General features: G+C 40.1%; 1 protein-coding gene across 2 annotated transcripts in view; it reads right to left on the bottom strand.

Moving 5' to 3' along the window:
• The window catches only part of PDLIM5 (PDZ and LIM domain 5), a 133,258-nt gene that overhangs the window by 11,234 nt on the left and 99,957 nt on the right, over nucleotides 1-22,067 (bottom strand). For both annotated transcript variants that reach the window (XM_074147846.1, XM_074147845.1), the window contains exons 16-17: nucleotides 16,404-16,588; nucleotides 3,240-3,414 (exon numbers count right to left, since the gene is read on the bottom strand). In XM_074147846.1, coding sequence (XP_074003947.1) covers nucleotides 3,240-3,414; nucleotides 16,404-16,588 — 360 coding nt within the window. The remainder of the gene's footprint in view (nucleotides 1-3,239; nucleotides 3,415-16,403; nucleotides 16,589-22,067) is intronic.

Consider the following 22,067-nt stretch of genomic DNA (forward strand, 5'->3'; position numbering starts at 1 on the left):
AGAAGAACGCTTTCTAAATACAATTTTACTTTTAATCAGGCTGTAGTTTAAACATGTCAGGCTGACGCTGCAGCTTAATGATACCAGCAACTTAAAAGCTGCCCCAAAACACATGAAAGAAATAAAAAAAAAAAAATAAACACCTGCCACGTAAAATACATTAAAACATGATATTCAGAACCTGGAGGTATTCCTGGTTTCTGCATATTTTTGTGAACAAAATGATAGCTTCCAGTAATGAAAGGTATTTATTTGCTGTGTTCATTTGAAAAGTAGTTTAAAGCCCCTATTTGAGTAAGGGGGCTGCATGCCCACACTCACACAACCTGATGGGAAGTAGCTAGGGCATGAAATGCCAGGAGGATGGATGCAGATGGCTTCATTGTTCCTTCCCCATTAAAAGTCAAAAGACAATAAAACATCCCTCATGCCTCTGTCAACTAGAACATATTTTTCAAGGTGGTGCTAAAAACCCATGTTCCTTCCATCCAAAGATATGGGATGATCCAACTGGCAACAATTGGCTATGAATGCACCTCTATCTGAGGTGCACTGCTGAACAAACTTCTGGCATCACCATCTAGACCACGTGAACCAAACTCACAGATGGGGACAAATAGTAATTTTTTTTATGGGACTCTGATGTATTTACAAGAATATTTACAGAATCTTTTGCCCCAAAGGATCACCAGGTACATAAATTTGGTAGCCACCTAAAACACCTGGGTTCTGCATGTAGCAATGATACTGGGGCAAACTGGAAGAAGTAAATAATGTACAGGGAATAAAATTGTAATTTCACTATCTTTACACTTGCAACTAAATACAACTTCATCAGTATGGTCATGATGTATTAGTATGCCAATAATCTAGCTTCTCATATGGCTTTTATTATGATAGCAAGCCAGAACTGAAATTTGGTGGTAGAAAGATCAAAAGGATTTCTACATCTTCTAAGCAGGCCAATCACTTTACAGTTAACCATACAGCAGTCTACACTCTGTTTCTTTTACTCCTCACTTGAAAATGCCACAACATACAATTTCTGTATGGGAGATGTTGAAGGAAAGCACTGCTGGTACTTTTTCCCTTTTGCCTTTAAAAACAATTAAGTTGTATGAAAAGGTGACAAAGCCAAATCATCGTTCACAAGCAGACATGCCAAAGAGCACATTCTCAATGGAGATCCAGGGAAAACACATTTGGACTTCAAAGGAAGAGCCAACTCTGCACTGCAGCACTTGGTAAGACTGCCTGGGAACCAGAAGTCTTCATCAGGAAATGTCAGAAGTTTGTCAGACTGTCACAGCAAGTAGACCACGAGAAATTTAGTTTGCCTCCAGCTTTGATTCTTTTAGACATGGAAAGACAAGTTTACTTAATGAAGCTTTGGAACAAAATTGAGTCTTCAGGCAATTACTGTATGAATAATTAAAGATATATTAAAAAGTTATAAGACGTCTCTAAGAAATGGTTTTGGCTCAACCAGCCATGGTTATTCTATGCCTGAGTGTAAAGTAACCAACCCCACAACGCATTTTGGCTTCAAAACAGATGTACAATACAATGTCACCTGATCCTCCTCCTACCTTTTCATAGGTAATGCTACCGCTAAGGGCATGAACTGTAATTATGCTAAAACTTGAATTCACAATGCCATTGCAATCTTTCAAATCCACTGTATGCTGTGAACATGAGGCATATTTGGCATTGATTAATGCATGTCAACTCATCCTCAAATGAAACAATGCTTGCTTTTAATAATTGAGATGGCATTTAACATATGAAGAAATGTAAGGATTAAAACACCACCAGCAAATTACAAAGAAGTTAGACATGGGTATCAGTTACTAGTCATGATGAGGTGTCACTTACAATAGGTGACAATGGCTTAAGTACTGTGAAGTAGGGCTCCAGAGTTTCTCCTCATGCATCCCCTAAGGAGCAAAGGTTGGGGGAACTCCAACCTACTTACAGGGCTGGACCTCATCTCCTCTTTAATGGTGATCAAAGCTGGAAAGCAGGGAGTATCAGCAAGTTATTTAAGGGCCAAGAGGAGAGGCTGGCTGCTCAGGAGAAATCTGCAGACTGTGCTGCAAGATCCCACGGAACGGAACATCAGTGAACCCTCCTAAACTACAGATGCTGTAAAGGCACTGAAGTTTCCTGCATTCTCTTAGAACCATATAGTTTGGAAAAGACCTTTAGGATCATCAAGTCCAACCATTAACCTAACACAGCCAAGTCCACCACTAAACCCTGTCCCTAAGTGGCATGTCTATTTGTCTTGGGTACCTCTAGGGATGGTGACTCAATCACTTCCCTGGGCAGTCTGTTCCAATGTTTGACAATCCTTTCAGGGTAAGAATTTTTCCTAACATCCAACCTAAACTTCCCCTGGTGCAACTTGAGGCCATTTCCTCTTGTCCTATTCTCTTGTTACTTGGGAGAAGAGACCGATCCCCACCTCGCTACAACCTCCTTTCAGGTAGTTGTAGAGAGCGACAAGGTCTCCATTCAGCCTCCTTTTCTCCAGGCAAAAGACCCCATTTCCCTCAGCCACTCCTCATAAAACTTGTGCTCTAGACCCCTCACCAGCTTCATTGCCCTTCTCTGGACACCCTCCATCACCTCAATGTCTTTCTTGTAGTGAGGGGCACAAAAACACAGTACTCGAGATGGGGCTTCACCAGTGCTGAGTACAGGGAGGTGGTTGCTTCCCTGGTCCTGCTGGTCACACTACTTCTGACACAAACCAGGATGCTGTTGGCCTTTTTGGCCACCTGGACATGCTGCTGGCTCATATTCAGCAGCTGTCAACCAATGCCCCCAGGTCCTTTTCCACCAGGCAGCTCTCCAGCCACTCTTCCCCAAGCCTGTAGCGCTGCATGGGGTTGTTGTGACCCAAGTGCAGGACCCGGCACTTGGCCTTGTTGAACCTCATACCATTGATCCAGCCTTTCCTGATCCCTCTGTAGAGCCTTTCTACCCTCAAGCAGATCAACACTCCCATCCTACTTGGTGTCATCCAAAAACTTACTGAGGGTGCACTCGATCCCTTCATCCAGGTTGCTGATATAGATATTAAACAGAACTGGCCCCAACACTGAGCCCTGGGAAACACCACTTGTGACCAGCCGCCAACTGGATTTAACTCCATTCACCACAACTCTTTGGGCTCACCCGTCCAGCCAGTTTTTTTACCCAGCAAAGAGTAATCCCAATGAATAGATACAAACCTAATGACTTGATTGCAATGCGCGCACATGGGAGTACGCTTTCCTGCAGGAATATGCTCTGCCCTCTGAACCAATGTGTCTTGCTCATTTAGCTGAGGTGCTGTCGCAGATTTTTCAGTTGGGGCAGTTGTTCCAGGTGGTTTAATATTGTTCGATGTCCATCCACCGGCAGGAGCTGGGGAAACAGCACCAAAAGCATTTAGAAGACTGTCTTTCAGTACCAAGTAAATTAGCTTGAAATACAAGCAACCAGCAACATTTGCCTAACATTTTTGTCCAGTGTATACCTGCCTACTTAAAGGAACAAACTAAAAAGCACTTCTTTTCCCCTCCTCCCCCTCCAATTAAGTCCACCTACTTTCTGAACTGTCTGTGAAATAACACAGAATGTTTTTTGCTAACTTATAGAAGCAGTGGACAAATTTCAACATACTAAAGAAGTTATGTGAAAGAATATACAACCTGTGAAGGCATTATTTTGCTTTAGATACAAAAGCTGAAGCCAAAAATATCAGTGTATGAACAGAGACAGGAGAATATGACATGCCTCCTCAAAACATTTTACAGTGAGTGCAATAGATCATACATCATTACTGATAGATTAAACAAGAATACACATTCAATACAACATGTCCAGGGACTTAAAATACAGTACTGTGTAAGGAAAGCATATTTTTAAATCAAATTTAAACACTTGTCTAGCTCACTCGATACTGTCAATCTGAAGCACTCCAAAGGCCACATTGACATCCTCTTTATAAAAGTTAAGACACAAATAAAAACCTGACGTTTTCAGAAATGTATACATGCACACACTTCCATTTGTGCTCAGGTTTTCAGAGTCATAGAATAGACATAAGCTTTTATGGAGTACGAAAAATGCATTTACAAAAATGAAAGGCACAGACGATACTGTTGCCAAGGGTAATGAAGAAACAAACAGTCCTCTCCTTTTATTTCTCCTCTATTGATATATGTACCTTGGTAACGTACAAGCTACAGCAACACGAGTTTATGGGAGCAGTTATTTCTGTCAAGTGGAGAATTCTTTTTCTTTTTCAAGTACACTATAAAAACCCCACATTTCCATAGACTTCTGTTTGTAACCACCAGCAAGAGAAAGCATAAGTGTTTACTCAGTGTCCTGGCTTTAGTGCGGCCGTACTAAACCTTGTAAATTAAAATATGAAACTAAGATCTGGGTGGAAGCTCGGAGAGAAACAACCAAGGAATGACAGAGTCATCAAACAGTGCAGGATGATGCTTCTGTTGCAGTGATTCAGCTCTCCAACACAAGGTCAGGGCATCGGTATGTAGCTTTGCAAAAAAACTAATTTGTGGAGTTGTTAATCTTTGTGCTAAGTCTTCCTCTCCCACCTTTCAGACCATCTTCCAGGGAAAAGATGAAAAAAGATTTATCATTATCTCCCTTAATGTAATGCTGATCAGCCTCCGCCCTACAGAAAAGTTGCAAATATGTTTCAAGTAAAATACTGCATTCCCTGCTCAAATGAAAGTGGCATACTAATTTACAGAGAAGAGAAATTTAAGTGACAGTAAATGCACATAAAATTCAACACAAATGGCAATCCTCTACTATTAACAGAAGTGAGATAGCCACACACCACACAAGTTAATCAAACCAATCCAGTGAACTTTAATTAACATCCTCCCCTCCACCTATTCAGCCCATTCACACACATGTTTGTAAGCTAAGACAACACAGCTGGAAGAGAAATCTTTTTAACACCAATACTTTTGCATTGTAATTATGCTTGGTATTAATCCACTGATACGGGCTCAATATCTACTTTTGCTTACTCTTTCTCTGTATAAAGAAGCAATATAGTCATACACCTTTTTTGTGTAACTGGCTCGTACATTAAATTTTCTTGAATCAGGTCATTTCAAGACTGACATGTTTTTGGATCATTTTCAGTATCTGAATTAGCAAAAATTATACCAGTTCATCAGTGGGTTTTGTTGTGTTTTGTTTTTAAATGTAAGACTATTGTTTATATTTAATGTATAATTAATTCATTTGAAGTCTCTTGAAAAATAACATGTTGATTCTAGAAACATTCAGCATTGCTGAGTACAAAGTATTTAGGAATAAAAGCACTCGATCAAGTCACTCTGCTACTGTAGTTCATTTAATATTATAAATGGCAGCTAAACTGAAAATGTAGGAACAGATAAAAATGGAAAAGGTGTCAGAAAGGCTTTGAAGACATGAACAAAAGTGGTTTTGATTAATAGCACCTTCCTCCTCTGTCATCACACATGGCCTTCTAATTTTCAGGTCCCATTTCATGAGAAGACAAAAATACACGCTAAAAACAAATCTATTTGAAGACTGCTTTTGCCATAAATCAAACTGCAGTGCAGCTTCTAGTATATTGCTAATTTCTGTTTGAGTTATCTACTAAATACTAAAGCCCATTCAGACACATCAGCTAGCTCTTGTTTGCACTATATAGTTTTAAGAAGTCCTTCTGCTTGCTTAAAGGGGAAAAAAAAAAAAAGTACAAATACCACAATTATTCCTTTTGCTTTGGTCTCATTACAGCTTTCATTCATGCTGGTTTTATGAATGATGCTTTTCTGAACACTACTCAACTTTAAAGTTACTACTGGCCAGGAGCAGGATTTGTCTACATAAACTTTCTCTCAGAGCTGCTAGACAAATCAGTCATTTCTGATTTATTCAAAGCACTAAAAAAGGAGAGAAGGAGATAGCCCATCAGTTTGGAAAATAACTTTGGTCTATTAATGACCCAACGTTAAAACAAAAATTCTCTTTTAAGCAAACCATATTATAAATGAAACAAATTTGTACTCTGTTAAGCAAGAGCTGTGGCCTAAGCAAAAACAAGCTGAGAATTTAGTGTTGAGGACCAGCAAAGACAGATGGACCGCTTCATTGGAAGTGGTGAACTCAAGTTCAACGCCCAGATCTCCAGCAGATGCAGGACTCCCACGGGATCACAGCCACAATGCAAACAAAATAAGGGCAGTAACAATTAAGCTCTAAGCCTTCAGATACTTCTATATTTGCCAGAATATTTTTGGATACTGGACAAAAACTAAGTTCTAAAAGACTTTTCAACTGTCATTTGGAAATTTATGTCACTATTTGGTCTACTATAACAGGAACAATATCGAGTTGAGAACTAAGACAGAGAAGGTTGCCTTCCGCTCAAAAATCATTGAAAAGCAAGACCTTAAAGCATTTTATTAAATACTCTCTCTTCTTCCATCTCTTGAGGACAGTGTAAAGCCAGGAAGCTCCCTGTCCACACTCACAATGTGTCCCCACAGCATTCTCTCAAGGAGATATTGTTCTCTTGGCTGGTACTCACGTTAAAACATTGCACAGCATTATTCCCCTCTATTCCTGTTCTGAAGTGGGCTCAAGTTTATTTCAGTTCAGATTTCTCATCCTAAAGAACAGGAGTCAGTCTGCTTGCATTGCCTTTAGATCCATGCTCTTATTAAACAAAATACACCAGTAAAGTACAGTAATAGCTATTTCACATTTATTATAAATACTTGTTTCTTTGTAAACTTTCTACAATTATTCTGCCAGACTTTTTTTCACCGTTGATCATTCCCCGCTTCTCACCACTTGATTTGCATCAGTCTTATCTTCCTTATTCCCATCTGAACACCAGCCAAAGGACAGCTTTTTTTGCCCACTTTTGTCTTTCCATAGGCCACAAACATTCCTTTAACACTCCAGTAATTTTAGCAAAGGTTCATTACTTTCACTGCAACCCACAGAGCATTTTTCGTTGGTGGTAGTATTTTTGTTGGTTTGTTTTGTTTTTTTTATTTAAAAAACCCCAATGTCAGTTGCCTAATTAAAACCTATATGAATTCTCAGTACTTTTTCCCAACAATATTCCACCACTTGAAGCTACAGATTTCAAATATTAGGTCTGTTTTCTTGTTTAGTTTGAACTTTGATGTTTCCCAACTATTCCTTCTACTTAAACAGCAAGTTTAATACTCCTGGTACTGGACAAGATGTTTTTTCTGCAAGCAGAGAGGAAGGGGACACTTCAGAGAACTCTCAGAGTTCCTGCATTCTCCTCCGCTACTTTCTCTTCCCTATTGCCTTGGAAACCTTTCAGATTGAAACAAAACCACATGATTTAAGAATATCAGAAAAACATCAGGCCCAGAAAACTTGTTCAGGTGTTTTTTCTTGCAATGAGAAGCTTTTACCAGGGCATACCACTAGTAACAAGGTAGGTACAAATTATTACACTCAATCTAAGCAAAGACCCCTCAACTCTTGGCAATCAATCTGAGCCCTCCTGTGGTTTCTGCTTTATACTTTGCTGTTTACATTTTATGTATATGATTTTGGATCCCATTAGCAGCTCTGTTCTCAAAGAGTGCTGGGGAGGTGCGCGATACCCAAGTGCACGCACATTTTTAATTGCAAACGATGACTGCATGGGGATGGGAAAGGAAACCACTCCAGCTGTCTCATGACACAATCTCACCACATATTTTCTGGGTGTCACCTTTGTTATTTGAAATGGGACAGAGCACAGCAACTTTCACAGGTGCTCTGAAGAATTACAAATTCTAATAAGTAAATACAATAAATAAATAAAAGAAAAAATTATAAAAACGAATTATAAAAAGAATTATATGCCCCATCAGGAGCTATTCTACCCTGAGTGCCAGAGAGGTTTGGGTCCTCCACAAGTCACTCTGTGGCCAAATTTCAGAGTTTTGCAGACTTCGTTTTACCTTCACTCTCTTTAACGAAACCTTCTAAAGCACTGTTGATTTGCACTTGTGTATTATCATAGCTGGCTTTTCTAACACAGAAAACACTCTGTACCCGACTATTAACTTTCTACTTTATTAGGTTTAAGTTTAGCAAACCCTCAGTGTTTACTTTCCCTAAACTCCTTGGAATGGCTAGTTTAATATTTAACAAAGTTTTAGGCAAAGTAAAGAACTGGCTTTTTTTCTTTTTCAAAAATCCCAGTGTGACTTTGCCCTTGTTAGACTAACAATAGGCTGTTCCATCGCTGAGCACATGGATAACTGCAAACACTGGCGAAAGGCTTGGAAGACAAAGGGAGAAAGGCGGATACGCGGCGGTGCCAAAGTCACTTTGACAGAGGTTCTCTGGTGCGTAGCAACAATACAACAACCTGAACTGTTTAACGCTCACTTAAACATAACATCAGACTTCATGTAATATCTATAAATAACAATGCTACTTTAAGCGGTGGGAGTGCCAGAACTTCATTTTAAAGTGTTCTAACTCAGTGATTTATACGCTGCTATCAAACTACTGTATTATAAATGGAAAATATAAAGCTTCATATGTCCAATTTTCTGACTTTTCTTAATATATCTGTACAGTAAGAAATCTTCCTGTTCCTTCCCTCCAAACCAAACAGATGGCCGGATGAAGCAACGTGTCTGAAAAGCTTGGCTGTCAGCTCGTTACATTAGCCGTATATAACACCCCATCCACTCCCAGGCCTGCATGAAATCGCACAAGTTCAATGGAGAAAGCTACAGGACAAGCAAGCGGGGAGGAAAAAAACCAAAAACCACAAAAAAAAAGAACCCAAATCCCTGTGTTCAGCAGTTCTCCTTTTGTTTCCTACGAAATCTTGGAAGAGCAGTCAGAGCTAAACCCCTGCTGCTGATTAAAGGCAGAACAGGAAGGATTAAACCATTATCATGTCTTTAAACGCCGGCGAAGGCTGGTATGCACCCGTGGAAAATCACAACAGGTGCCACCCTGGCCCAATTTCAACAACCCTTGCAACTCGAGGGGCTAGTTCCTGTGCTAGCAACCAGCCTTTCAACTGGAAAGGCTCCGGCTAAATTAGCTGTAAAGCATCTTAATTAAAATGAGTATGGTGGTTTTGGCTCACTCAGCCTGTCTCCTTGTGATTTGTTACATCACGGAGCGTCACAAATTTGGCACAACTGGCATCACTTTTACCGAAAACGTGTCTTGAGGAGAAAGAGAAAACGAAGACCTGTACAATAGTGTTTAATTTCTCTGGAGTGACAGTTTAGAAACCCATTTGGTAGTTTTCCGCAGATAACATTTCATGTCCCTCGCTTTTTGCTCCTGTTCTGACCTTGACAGCTTGACTCTGCCTGCAGAGAGCATAACGTCCAGTCTGTCCCACACTCAGATTATCTGCCAGTTTCATGGAGCTGATGTTTAACATTGAATAGTGATAAGAATGCATTTACCAGAGGAATACTGACTATTCGATTGTTCAACAAATATTAGGCATCAATCTTGCATGTTCTATACCTGTACATCTGAACAGGACACATCACTGCTTTAAGCTGGTGGTAGTGAATGAAGGGGAATGGATCTGGCAAGTCAGTCCGTGACAACAGGCTAGTTGCTTTTTACCAAATCAAAGGCAACAAGCATCTAATTTTGAAAGTTGGTGAATGTTTCCACTGGATGGGTGTGAAATAACCACAGAGACAAATAGTCTCTTCACCTCTGTTTAAATGAGTAGAGAAAGGAACATGCATCTATCTGATTTATGTATGCAATTAGTTTAACTACACGGCAATAGCACATAAATTTAGCAACATCAAAACATAGGAAAATTGTCAAAGGTCATATTTGTAACAGAAAGCTGAGTTTCTGTTTAGCAGATCCTGTAGTGAGGTACACCAAGCCATTCTGCCTCCAAAATGTAGGTGGTACATTTCTGCATCATTACTATGAACTGCCCCTTCTTAAATATAAACATTCAAGCTTTAAAAACATATTAATTTTTTCACCATGTCTGCAGGAGTTACAATTTCATACTACCATCAAATTAAGGTTGACATTTATAAATTACTCTGGTTTCACAATGGGTTTTGCTTGGCTAAGTGACTTCACATTACTTAACTTGTAAGAATAAATTCTTGTGGTTTGCTGTCACATGACGATATAATCATTTAGATTAGATGAAAAATTAATAAGAATAACAGTCCATACACCAGGATCAGGAAGCTTTTGTGTTTTAACCTGTCAATCATACCACTTTTATGGACAAGGCTTTCTGTTTTTATGAATGGTGACTGCATCGTGGAGGAGCCATCCTTAACAATCTTTTTCAGTGAGAAATACTGGAACTGTTTATATTTTGGGACTGTTTCTAGCAGAGGCCTTACCAACAATGAAAGGATTTGCCTTAACAACTTGTAGCTCTACTCCAGTTTCCTCCCCAAGTTCAGACGAAGATCCTCAACAGGCCTGTAGCTCCTTGAACCCCTATAATAATTACTCCTTCCTTTAATTTCCTGTTCTACAAAGGGATGAGAGGGCCCTAAAAACAGAATTGCAGAACTTTATGAACAAGGTGATGCTGACAGAATAGTTCAGTTGCCTTTTCCATGCAAAAGTATTTCCAAAGCCGATGGGCCATCAACTTAACTTGCCCATTAAGCGTGGCCTGTAAGGTCAACAGAACTGAGATAGGAGCTGGGCTAGTTACAAACAAAACACAGAAAAAACAAAGGTGACAAGGACAGAAAGTGTGACAGTCCATCCCTTTATGGATCTTAAGTAAGGCACTACTGGCAGGACAAGCATTTTGCGATAACATGAGATCTCGGTGCCTCTCTCCTTGCCTCTCCCCAGCTCCATATTGTTTGACTTTATGGCCAAACTCCACAGTCTGGTGTGTTCTGGATTTTTACCCTTTTTTACCCATTTGCCTTAGTAAACCTCTACCGAATAAGTCGCAAGGAAGGAGACAAAGATCTAAACCGTCGGTATACACAGGACAGGATGTCAAATCACACCTAGGAGCAGGCTTTTATTTTCTTCTGCTTTTAAAGTTCTAATATTATCGAGGGAATGGGAAATAGAAAAAAAATGCAGCAAGACAGCATGCTAAGGATAACTCCAGAGATGGTAAATGCAAGTCTATCAAACACATGAAAACAACTGCAAGGAAATAGCAGAATTTTTCAAACAAGGTTGTCTGGGGAGCAATTTTTCTATGCTTACAGTCAGCTTCCAAGTGTGTTCCCTCCGCTGAAGGGAGCATGTGCTTAACACATGTGCTGGCTCAGGATTAGGCAACTGACAGTTGTGGGTATTGCAGAATATGCTGACATTCCCAAGCAGCTCTACTGGAAAGGGATTATATATCCCAGTGGTATCAGGCTGAGAGAGACCTTGGGAATAAGGACATTGGCACATGTAGGTAACAGGTCTCTTAAAACAGCAAGCTTTGGACACTTCTATCGCAAACCTTCCCCAACCCCATCCTTGTAACTCAGCTGCCAAGCCCAGGAGGAATGAAGATCATCAGTTGCAATGAAACCCTCCTCTCCAAGCAGCAAACCAGCTTTTCTGGCCACCAGCTGCACCAGCTCACCACGGGACCCCCGCGATCCCACCAGACCTCCACAAGCGAAGCAGGATGCTGCCTGCCCAGCTCCTGCATGAGAAGGCAGGACGTGGTGCTGGCAGTGCTGTGCCTGGCTCCCAGCCTCAATGGTCTCCACTGCACCAGCAGCTCCCCCTCCAACCACAGCGTTTTGAAGATGCCAGGGAAGCGGAAGCAATTTCGCATGAGAAACGTAACGTTGGAAGTCCTGACCGCTTCTGACCACCATGGATCCTGCTGCGCTTTCCGCAAGAACAGTTCGTCTCCTGGCCAAACTCCAGTTTGTGTAACTGCATTTATTGGGTAATTATACTTTCTTAAATTGTCCCAGCAGTTTCAATTTGCCACGGTACTATTCACTTCCTTTCAAGATGCCATGGAGTGTTACAGCGTGCTGACAAGCAGCTGTTACGTTTCACCCAAGAAGTGACTGCATGGCAGTGGTGGGTGAAAGCCATTCCTGTATGTGCAATGTGTGCTTCCACATGGTACCAAGACTGGAAAACGCTTTGGGGTTCCTTAGGGGTGAGCAATGCTACCTAAGCGTAGGGTGATAGTTAGCTATCAAATAACTGCAATGTAGCTGGGATGTTGTGGGCAATTTTTTTTTTTTTTTTAAATTGAATATAATCTTGTAAAAAGCTTCTCCCTCTGGTGGGTGAACAGAACATCATAGCTCAACAAAAATGAAGTGAGAACCATTATAAATTCTAGCCTGTACACTTAACACACAGTAACAGACGTAATTTGACTTATTTCAACAACTGAAAAAAAAAAATCAACAATATAGACAAGAGAGGCTGATAGCAAATGCATTATTTGGAAACCTCTGTCCAGGGAGATGCCACTGCTGCATGGTGTCACCCCACGTGTCTCCCATCTTCAATTCTTTGTGCACCCAATGAACCAAAGATCAGACTTTTTTCATTAGTTTGACAAGTCAGGCTTTTATCCTGCTTATCAAACTTCTTACCCATGCCTCAAAAGAAAGTGTGAGGCAGCCATTCCTCATTTCCTCTACCAAACCACTGAGGAATCCTGTAATACCAGGATTTTATTCCAGAGAGGGATAAAACCTCTGTTACTGTCACAGTGGATAATTAGTGTAGTAGTGTTTGTGGGTACCTCATGAGTGCAGATCAGGATAGCTCAGCTCCAAAGGTGCTATCACTGCGAGATCACTTGGATCAAGATTGATTTCTGTACAGAGAAACCCCGTGCTTGAAGCATCTCCAGGTTCACTATCTCAGCCATTCATTTTAGACCATCTTTCTCCTCCACACCTTTTTCTTGCCAAGTCGTGAAGCAGAGATCTACGGAGGCCATACTTCAGTTCTAACAAAAATCCTCCGACACTTTTTAAATCTCTGCACAATCTCAAAAAAGAAACCAAAACAAAAAACCTAAAAAAAAACCCCCAAAAAACCCAACCCCTAAACCAAAAGCAAGAAAAGAAACCATGCTACTTTTGAAAATATGACTATTCTCTGATAGGAAGATCCAACAACAGAAGATTCCAGCTAATAAACTAAAAGATGCTGTCTGACCAAATGTAGTCAGACATCTTAATAAATAAATTCACTGGTAATATTCACGCCATGCCACAAAACAGCAGATTACACCTTCCCCAGACACAAACAAAATCCTGTGGCATGTCAGCTTTGCTATGGAAACAACTTGGTGTTATATACAATATTCATTAGAAGGATGAGTGCTATTAGAGTGACAAACTGTATTCCAAATAAGTTTCTGCTATTAATAGCATACTGATGTACACATTTGCATAAGATTATGTCTTCCTTCCAATCATTTCCTAAGCTAGATTTCAACTATGAAATCAATCAGACTCAAAAGGAAGGATTTTTGATTGTTTAAAATTTTGTCAGGCCTATGACCTACGAAACCAAATTTTGTTTGGCCTGTGAAGCACTGACAATTTTACTTTAAAGAAAACTTTATGCTTACAGACTGCAAACAAACAGCAGAATTAATGACTGAAGTCCAAACATGCCCTGAAATGGATATAGTCTTTCTTTTTCTTCAATATCTGACTGATTTTATCAAATTTTATCAATTTTATCTCAACTGCCAAAAGAGTTTTACCTGTCAGACTGCTGGTTCTGGCCTTTTTGAGCAAGCTCAGATAGAGCAAAACCTTGGATATTCGAGAAACCTTGGATATTGAGAAAAAGATGATGATCCCACCTCTGTTGTAACCATGCTTAGGTCTCTCCCATTTGCTAGTTTTGCACTACCAACTTCTCAAATGACTTGGCACACAAAACCTGAGGTGAGCCTAGGGCAGGTTTAAGGGGCAGACCAGCAGTGAAACCTGTCAGATAACCTTTGGTCAAGCCTCTGGCACCTTGGAAGCTGTTGGAATTTCAAACAAATCATGAAATGCTTCCTATCCACTCAGAAATTGGGCTAGCAGGCGCGCTAGGTATGTCACTTCTTCACTCATTTGCAGGCTCTTCTGTAAGATGAAGATGCCTTCAGACTGACGACGTCAGATAATTCCCAAGATGAACAAAACCCAAGAGCGTTTTGACATCTCCAAATGGTCCATTTTTCCTCACAGTTTGAGTGAGCAGCTCTAAGAGCCAGGAACGAGTGCAGACCGCCTTCCTGTGGCAGCTTGTGACTCCATGTGCCCCCAAGATGCAAACGCTAGCTGAAGCTCCTCCAGCACCTGGGACATCAAACCTTCTACTGCCTCTGTTAATTCCTGGGCAGCTGCCATTCGCACTGCTGCCTTTTCCTCCTGGCACTTTCCCATTTTAGGAAATGTTGGGTTTTCAATGCCTCTTTCTCCTACAGTATTTATTTCTGTCTCCCCCAATATTTTTGAAGGGGATAATGCTTCTTTGGAAGTTAAGCAGTACATCTCACAGCCCTACACAGTAAGGCAGCAGGAACTGACATCCTCACAACCATTGCCTTCCACCAGCTTCTCTATCAGTATGAATTTCGCAACTTTTTTGTAAGCTATTCTGGAACATAGTAATCAGAAATTCTCAGCTGGCTTTCCCCCTCACCTATCTACTTGGCACCTATAATGTGAAAAAAGCCATTTTTCACATTATCCAAGAGCATGGGCACAGATTTTCAGAGAAGTATGGATCAAGAGTAATTTAATTCATCCTTCTAAATCTTTGTCCTTCGTGTGTCCATCATTTTAAAAAAAAAAAAAAAAAAAGGCTATTTCAAACATTAGGCTTGTATTAATAGTAAAGCATGCTTAGGACTTAGCAGGGAAACACCTACCAACATATGGAAAATGGGTGTGGTACTACTGAAACCCCAAGCTGACAGGTGGTTTCTGTGCAAGTGAAATAAATTTATCACTTGGTAAGACAGAAAGGGAGTTACGTCAGAGATGGAGCACAATCAGTAGCTTACAAAAGGTAGGACTATCATATTCCCACAAACATTTGCCTTAAGTACACATGCTACCAAAGATGCAACTTTAAAAAGAGTTGGGTGTTTTTCCTCTGATGATAGCTAACTCAAAGTAGTAAAACAATGCTAGAATTAAACTGAGCTAAATTTAAGTCTTTACCTTGTCCTTAAGAATGTACTCTATATTTGACAGGGAAATAGAGAAATGACAGTGTATTGCCATCTTGAGGCTTGCTAGCAGAACTGCATGTCCAAAACAGACTATATTTGTTACCAGGCTCAACAGTAATTTAGCCAAATGTGCCAAAATCATTATAAACCACACAGCATTAGCACCATACGTTTTATCTTTATTTTTATGCCAGGGCCTCTGTAGTTCCTTTTCTGGACTGGATGTACTTTTAAAGAGGGAAAAACCCTCAAGAGTAAAACTAAAATGAGAAAGAAAAAAAGCTATTTAGCGTCTTAGATCCTGTAAGAAAGTGAATCAAGAACATTCATGTTCCAATAAAAATCTGCATTTAAAGCTTAAGAAGTAATACAGATTTCCCAGATCCTTTGAAATTACTACTCAAATTCAGGTCAGCACCAAAGACTGGTTCAGTTTAAGAAACAAGTTAAATCAACAGATTACCCCAAATTACAGCATGCGATATTACGAAAACATAGGTACACAGTTCACATATTGCACATTGTAATACAGATATGGTTATAACATGGGAGTATTCATAAGCAAATGGCCTGCTTTCCAGACAAAAGACATGCAAGAATCACCAAACTACATTCAAAGGTAGTAGCTGTGTAAATACTCCTTGCAAGAACCTACCTTTTAACAAATCTCCGTACCACAAACCTATGCAATACTCTGGTACCTTGCTCAAATAAAACCTACAAATGTCAAATACATAACCACTCTAATGTTCTATAAGGTTTCTTTTTATTTTTCTTTTTTTTTTTTTTTTTTTCAATTAATACGTACTTCAGAAAAGATCACTTGGAAAACACACGTCTGTTGATATTCTCACCCCGAGGCATGGAATAGTCTCTGTTGAATTTACAGTCACGTGGGAAGCGCCAAGTTGAAACTGTGAAGTGTGTATATGTATCTGATTGGTATATATGCTTTTAATACTGGTCAGAGACACCTGATTTTACTTGTCTGTGAAGCCATTTACATCCATGAGGATACTTACTAAATCCGTTTTTCTTCCCCTCTTTTCTAAACAAACTGGCCTGTACTCAACCCACACAAACGGTCATTTGAAGGCTGCTGTTTTAACACCCACGGTGAAGTATATTTTCCCTGAGCTACCCAAAGGTCTTAAAGCAACCAAGAAAAAGCCTCACTGCAAGTTACCTGCTTGGTTTGTGGGCTGCCAGCCGGAGTACTTGGCAGCACCTGGGGGTCCCGTTGGCTTGAGGGCTGCAGCAGATGTGGCGCTGGTGGGAGCAGGTCTCACCTCGGCGTTTTCTTGGCGGGCGGGCATGCTCCTCGCTGAGGCCGCTGTAAAAGCAGCGGGCTGGGTAGCCTCCAGGGAATCACTGTTCAGAGACGAGGGAGGAAAAAAAGAAAATGCATTTCTCGCTAAAACAAGAGAATTTGTGAAAGGGAGATGTGGAGCGACATCTCCGCACCCTGGTGTAGCACAGCAGCACCCACTACCCTGTCATCACCAATGCAGGGGGGGATCACCCCATGAGAATGCTGTGGAAGTTATATTTTCAAGCTGCTTTTTAAGAGCTGGACACTTGAGTATTCCTGCCAAAAGTCAATATAGACAACCAAATCCCTTCACAATTTCCATTTAAAAATAATTAAGTGTTGGTGCGATACAGGTTAAACCCTTACTGTAAATTTGGTACACTCCCAGAATTTTTCAATACTTTTTTTTTTTTTTTGGAGAGTAGGCAAATACTCATACAGTCAGATTATAATTGCAGATCTTAATAAAAATCTTCAATCTGAAAGTGACTTAATTATATGCAATTTTCTTCTATGGACCACTGATCCCCCAAATAATTAAATATTTTAAGAGCTGTAAGTTTCTTTATTCATTAAACAACATGCATAATATTTTATATAGAGCAGTTTACAGCTGCTTTTATATTTTAAGGGTTAGCAGAACTCTTTTAGCTATTTAAAAACATGCATGATGAAAACTGCACTTAATCACAACTCACATAGATTGTAAGTAGCCACTAATTACATTGCAAGTGAGAAAATTTTTCATTTCTCATTTCCAGAGGCTGTTCAAGAATGAGAAAGTTATCATAACAAAATTTTTATGCAGTGTAACAGTATTTGTATAATGGATATTTGCCTTTGGGAAGCTGAAAACAAGTATTTTCATTATTTTCATTAAAAATCTTCAAAGTAGAGGAGTAATTACTAATGAAGGTCATTTGCAAACTAAGAGGATGACAAAAACAGGAAATGAACTCAACAACTGTGTGAAACACATCCAAGACAATTCCAAATATATATTTTGTGCAATCTGGAAACCTATCAGTTAACACATTACAAGCCTTCTTGTGTTCTTTCCTCTATTGGAGAAAACCAAACTTACAGCACACATGCATTGTGCATATTTCACCGGGGTCATTCAGAGAATTAGAGATTGTGCCAAGTTCGTAAAGTGAAAATCCTGGGGCTATTTTTTACTTTACAAGTATTGCACACGCACAGCACTGCCTTACCCATACCGCATGCGAGAACTTGAACACACTGTGAGGCCAAAACGCAAATTCATAACCTTGATATTTTTTTTTTTGTCTCTAGATTTACAGGGTTAATAATTGATGTATTTAGAATCTTTTCCTGGGTAAGGCACAAAAAAAGATTCAGCGTTTAGAGAATATATCTGAACGCTCAGTTTAATGAGTAACAGCTACTGCATTTGTAGGCTTTTGATAACAGCAGTGGCTGTGCCGAACTGACACTGATGGATTTGCTATATGCAAAGTGCACAAGCCCAGCGAAGCACAAAGTGAGACCTGGCATTCTGTTATGTTCAAATGTTAACAGACATTTAAAGGCATTCGTATAGTGCAAATGGAGCCATTTAAGGTACACATTAGACTTAAAGGCTTAGGATACAAGTCTTTTTAACAACAGATTTTGAGGCAGCGGAGATAATACTGCATAAAAGCACTGTTGCAGACTGAAAAAAAAAAAGACAGGAAGACATACTCTGACATTAAGTAGCAGGCTCAGTAGTTGAAGAGGAGGTAGTTTAGGACTGGCTTCCACTATGAAAAAAGTGTGTGTCTGCAAAAGATATCTCCTTCTATACCGTTGAGTACATTTGACGCATAACCCACCAAACCCACTCTAGGCCAGAGCCCCATCACAACTTTGAGAATTCCTCAAAACACTCTTGAGAAAAAAAAAAAAAAAAGAAAAGGAAGTTTCCTCCTTCTCCATCCAAAAGACTCATCGCACTTGTCAAATCACTTTTCAAGCCTAGCACCTCTTTACTGCCTCTGTCTGGAACATACAAATCATCTTTCATAAATAAGAAAAATCCTGCTGAGTCAGTAGCTGTCTTCACGCAGAAGCGGCTGCTTAACTAGCAAAAATGGATGCAAGACAAACAATCCTTCAGCAGAAGGAGGACAGAAAAATGTAGAAATAGCTGAGGTGTGCTGCTGGCAAACTGCAACCTTATAGTAGGAATAGGCAAGGAAGTACACTGACACTAGCCACAAGGCTAGTTGTAATGCCAATTTTTACTTCCACCATTGCCATTTTCATGGTTTAATGCTGAGGCTTGTGCATGACATGGCATACTGGGTCCTGAAACAACAGACTATTGGAGATACTTAGACTTTCATTTAGAAAACGAAAAGACTGGAAAGGTGAATCCTAATGACTCCAAACTAAAAGGCAATGATAAACCCAGCTATAAAACCACCTGTGATTTTTGTTTATGTGCCAGTGGTTTATGTGCCAGTCGCCTATCCTAGAGAGAAGCTTCCCAAGGGAAAAGCTTGAAGCAGTCGCTCTTGACAGAGGGGATCATGTTGGCATCAGGGGAAAACTCCTGATAGGTCTTGGACACCCTTTGTACTCTGTGCCTGGTTCTTTCAAGCAAGAGTTGAATACACTTAAGCCAGGACTACAGCCTGTTAATTTCACACATGGGCTGCTACTTCAGCTTGGCAAGTCTCTCCAGTGAGATATTATCACCTATGGTGGGCTGCAGGAAAAAGTTCACACACTGGTTTTCCTGAATTACAGCCTCTAATCACACAGTTGCCTGGGAGCACACGTGCAGTGTTCTCTGGAGAGAAAGACAGATCCATCTTCATCTCTCTTTCAAAGAAATGCTGCACCCTGGAGATGTTCAACCTTTTAAGTGCTAAGCTTCTTCAAATTCCTGCTTCAAAATTAATTCCTCAACATTTTATTTTGTTCTTCTACACTGAGAAACACCCAAACTCCAATTATTTTTATCCTCCTCATAAATATAGCTATGTATCCTTTCAGAAGTGCACTTACCTTCTACAAAGTGGCTGTACAATACCCACAATTAGCCCTACAAGTATTTTGTAACTCACTAGGATATTGTACAACGATGACCCAAGATTAATTACCTAGAAAATATATGGATTGAAAGAGACAAAAATATATACAGAAATTCAAGAAAATGAATAGGTTATGGAAGACAATTCCCATCCGCTTTCAGTGTCTTCACTGGAAAACTGAAGGAGGAATGATAAACCTTACATATTTACCAAGTTCCGCCTGAGTAGCTTTCTCAGACTTCCCAGATGACACTCATAGGTCAGGTTCAGGTCAAGCACATTTTGATGCCAGAACACTTGTACTGTTATTAATGACAAGCCTACCTTCTAACTCCACCTTTAACCTTTTAACTCTGTTTCATATCTCTTAAACGATTCCTCCTCCTCCATTTTACTTACAGCAAAAATGAAAGTTTACCATGATGAAAACTAACGCAACCAAGAGTCACATCCATTTCAAGAAAGACAATGCTGTTTGCAAGATGTGAATGCTCTGCTGTCAAGCTTTGGGCAAGGGGTTTCAACACTGCAAGAATGAAGGAATGGTGGAATGTGAGCCTGACTGACACAGAGTCTCGTGTCCTGAAAACCCATGATGTGTTTAATTAATACATTATGGGAAGATAAATCAAAATAATCCTGCAAGGGAAACAGATTGCAAAAACAGCTGAAGAAAAAAGTCCAGCAAAGAAGGAGCTGAAGACACCTCTCTGTCTTTGACACATGCTAGAGCATACACACCACAATCTCCGGAATTCCCATGGAGAACAACTGCTGCACAGTGCAGCCCTATGCCTAAGGGTATGTATGGAAAAGAATGAACCTTCTAGGGGGCCAGTGTGTGGGGACACACACAGGGCTCCAGTGCCAGTGCAAACTTTATCCAGAGCTCACAACAGGTTCTGCAGATTTACCTGCCCTGGGCCAACAAAAGCCCTGTGGAAACAGGCAAAATAGACTTAAAAGCAAGTAATAATTCCTCTGTTGTTCCTCCTCATCTACCTCCCCAAACATCAAACTCTGTATTACACCCTGTTTTTCCGGTGGGAGAACAGGGAGAAAAAAACATTTGCCAGATGGTTGCCCCGTCACTAAACATGGTAAGAGGGGCTATGGGCAAGGAACCTGCGGGGGAGGAAGCGTGTCCAGGTCATACGTGAAATGAGCTCCAGTTTTTCAGAGACTGAATTTCAGAGAATATTTGCATCCATACCACACCCCCTTCCTTCCCAAAATCAGGTGCATCAAGACAAGGCTGAACACATTTAAAAGGCATTTAAGAAATTTGCACTGGAAAATCCTTCTGAATGTAGTTAGAGGTTTTGAGGCCCCTCTCTCTCCCCCCAAAATCCAAGAGAAGAAAAACACATGGTCTAGGGCTACGGATGCCTAAACCTTGCTCCATCCTTCCACGGAAACATCTATATAATGCTGCCTAGAATTTCTTCGCACACACTTTAGAGAAGATAACTATGTGTCATGTTGTTATTATCCAAAGGAGAAGCCATGATCCTAACAAAAATGAAATACAGCTTGTTGTTGTGTAACTTCTAACACCACTAAAATAGTAACAACGGGCAAGTCTCTCAGATTTTCCCAAACAGGTTCAAGACGTCTGGGTGGACTTTTTCTTCATACAAGCCCAAGTTACCAGGTTATCCATCTGTAAACATTATCACTTGAGCCCCAACTCAGTCTGGTACATCGGTATTTTCCTAATAGTTTTCTGGATTATAAATGATATTTTAACTCCTACTTGTTGTCCAGAATGACTGCCTGAGTCAGAAACAAGTCCCCTGTGGTCTGAGGAAGCTTGCTGACAGGAGAGGTCATGTAGTATCTAAGAGACAGTCTGTAAATGCTTTCTTCAGATGGCCAGGAATTCTGTGAGGTTATTTTCCCTTAAGAACACTAAATCTTTGAAGACAAAAACAAGACAAAAAAAAGAAAAAAAGAAAAAAGTGAAGATGTGAGCAAATCACTCCTCTTGGTTTCTGGCACAACCAAGTGGAATATGATAGCCTTGATTCTGCTTCATGGCTTCTAAAACAAATAGTTTAACGAAAAAGTAAGACTTCCCTTGCATTACACATTGCTGCCTATTGGTCGTCTGTTAACCCCAAGAAGGCATTAAGCAGGATGCAGAAACCTGAATAAATGGCTTCTAAAATATACACACAGCACTTGATATCATACTGAAGGGAAAAAAGAAAGGAAATTTTTAATACAAACTTTTTGAAACACTTCTATTAAGGAAACTTGCAGCTTCATAATAAGGAAAGAACAGTTTGCTTGCCCTAAGACCAAGTAAACCGTTACACAGATGCTTCTCCAAAGTTTTACAGCTTTAAAACAGTTTTAAAACTTGAATCTTAGATCTCAAATTCTTGCTTTAAGCTATGTTTGTTGTTTGAGTCGTACACATCACATGATGTATTTTTCCCAGTATAAAAATACGTGTTAGCTGAAGACATATATAGGAAACCAGAAAAAG

Source organism: Numenius arquata, chromosome 5 (assembly GCF_964106895.1).
Source record: "Numenius arquata chromosome 5, bNumArq3.hap1.1, whole genome shotgun sequence".
NCBI classification, from domain to species: Eukaryota; Metazoa; Chordata; class Aves; order Charadriiformes; family Scolopacidae; genus Numenius; species Numenius arquata.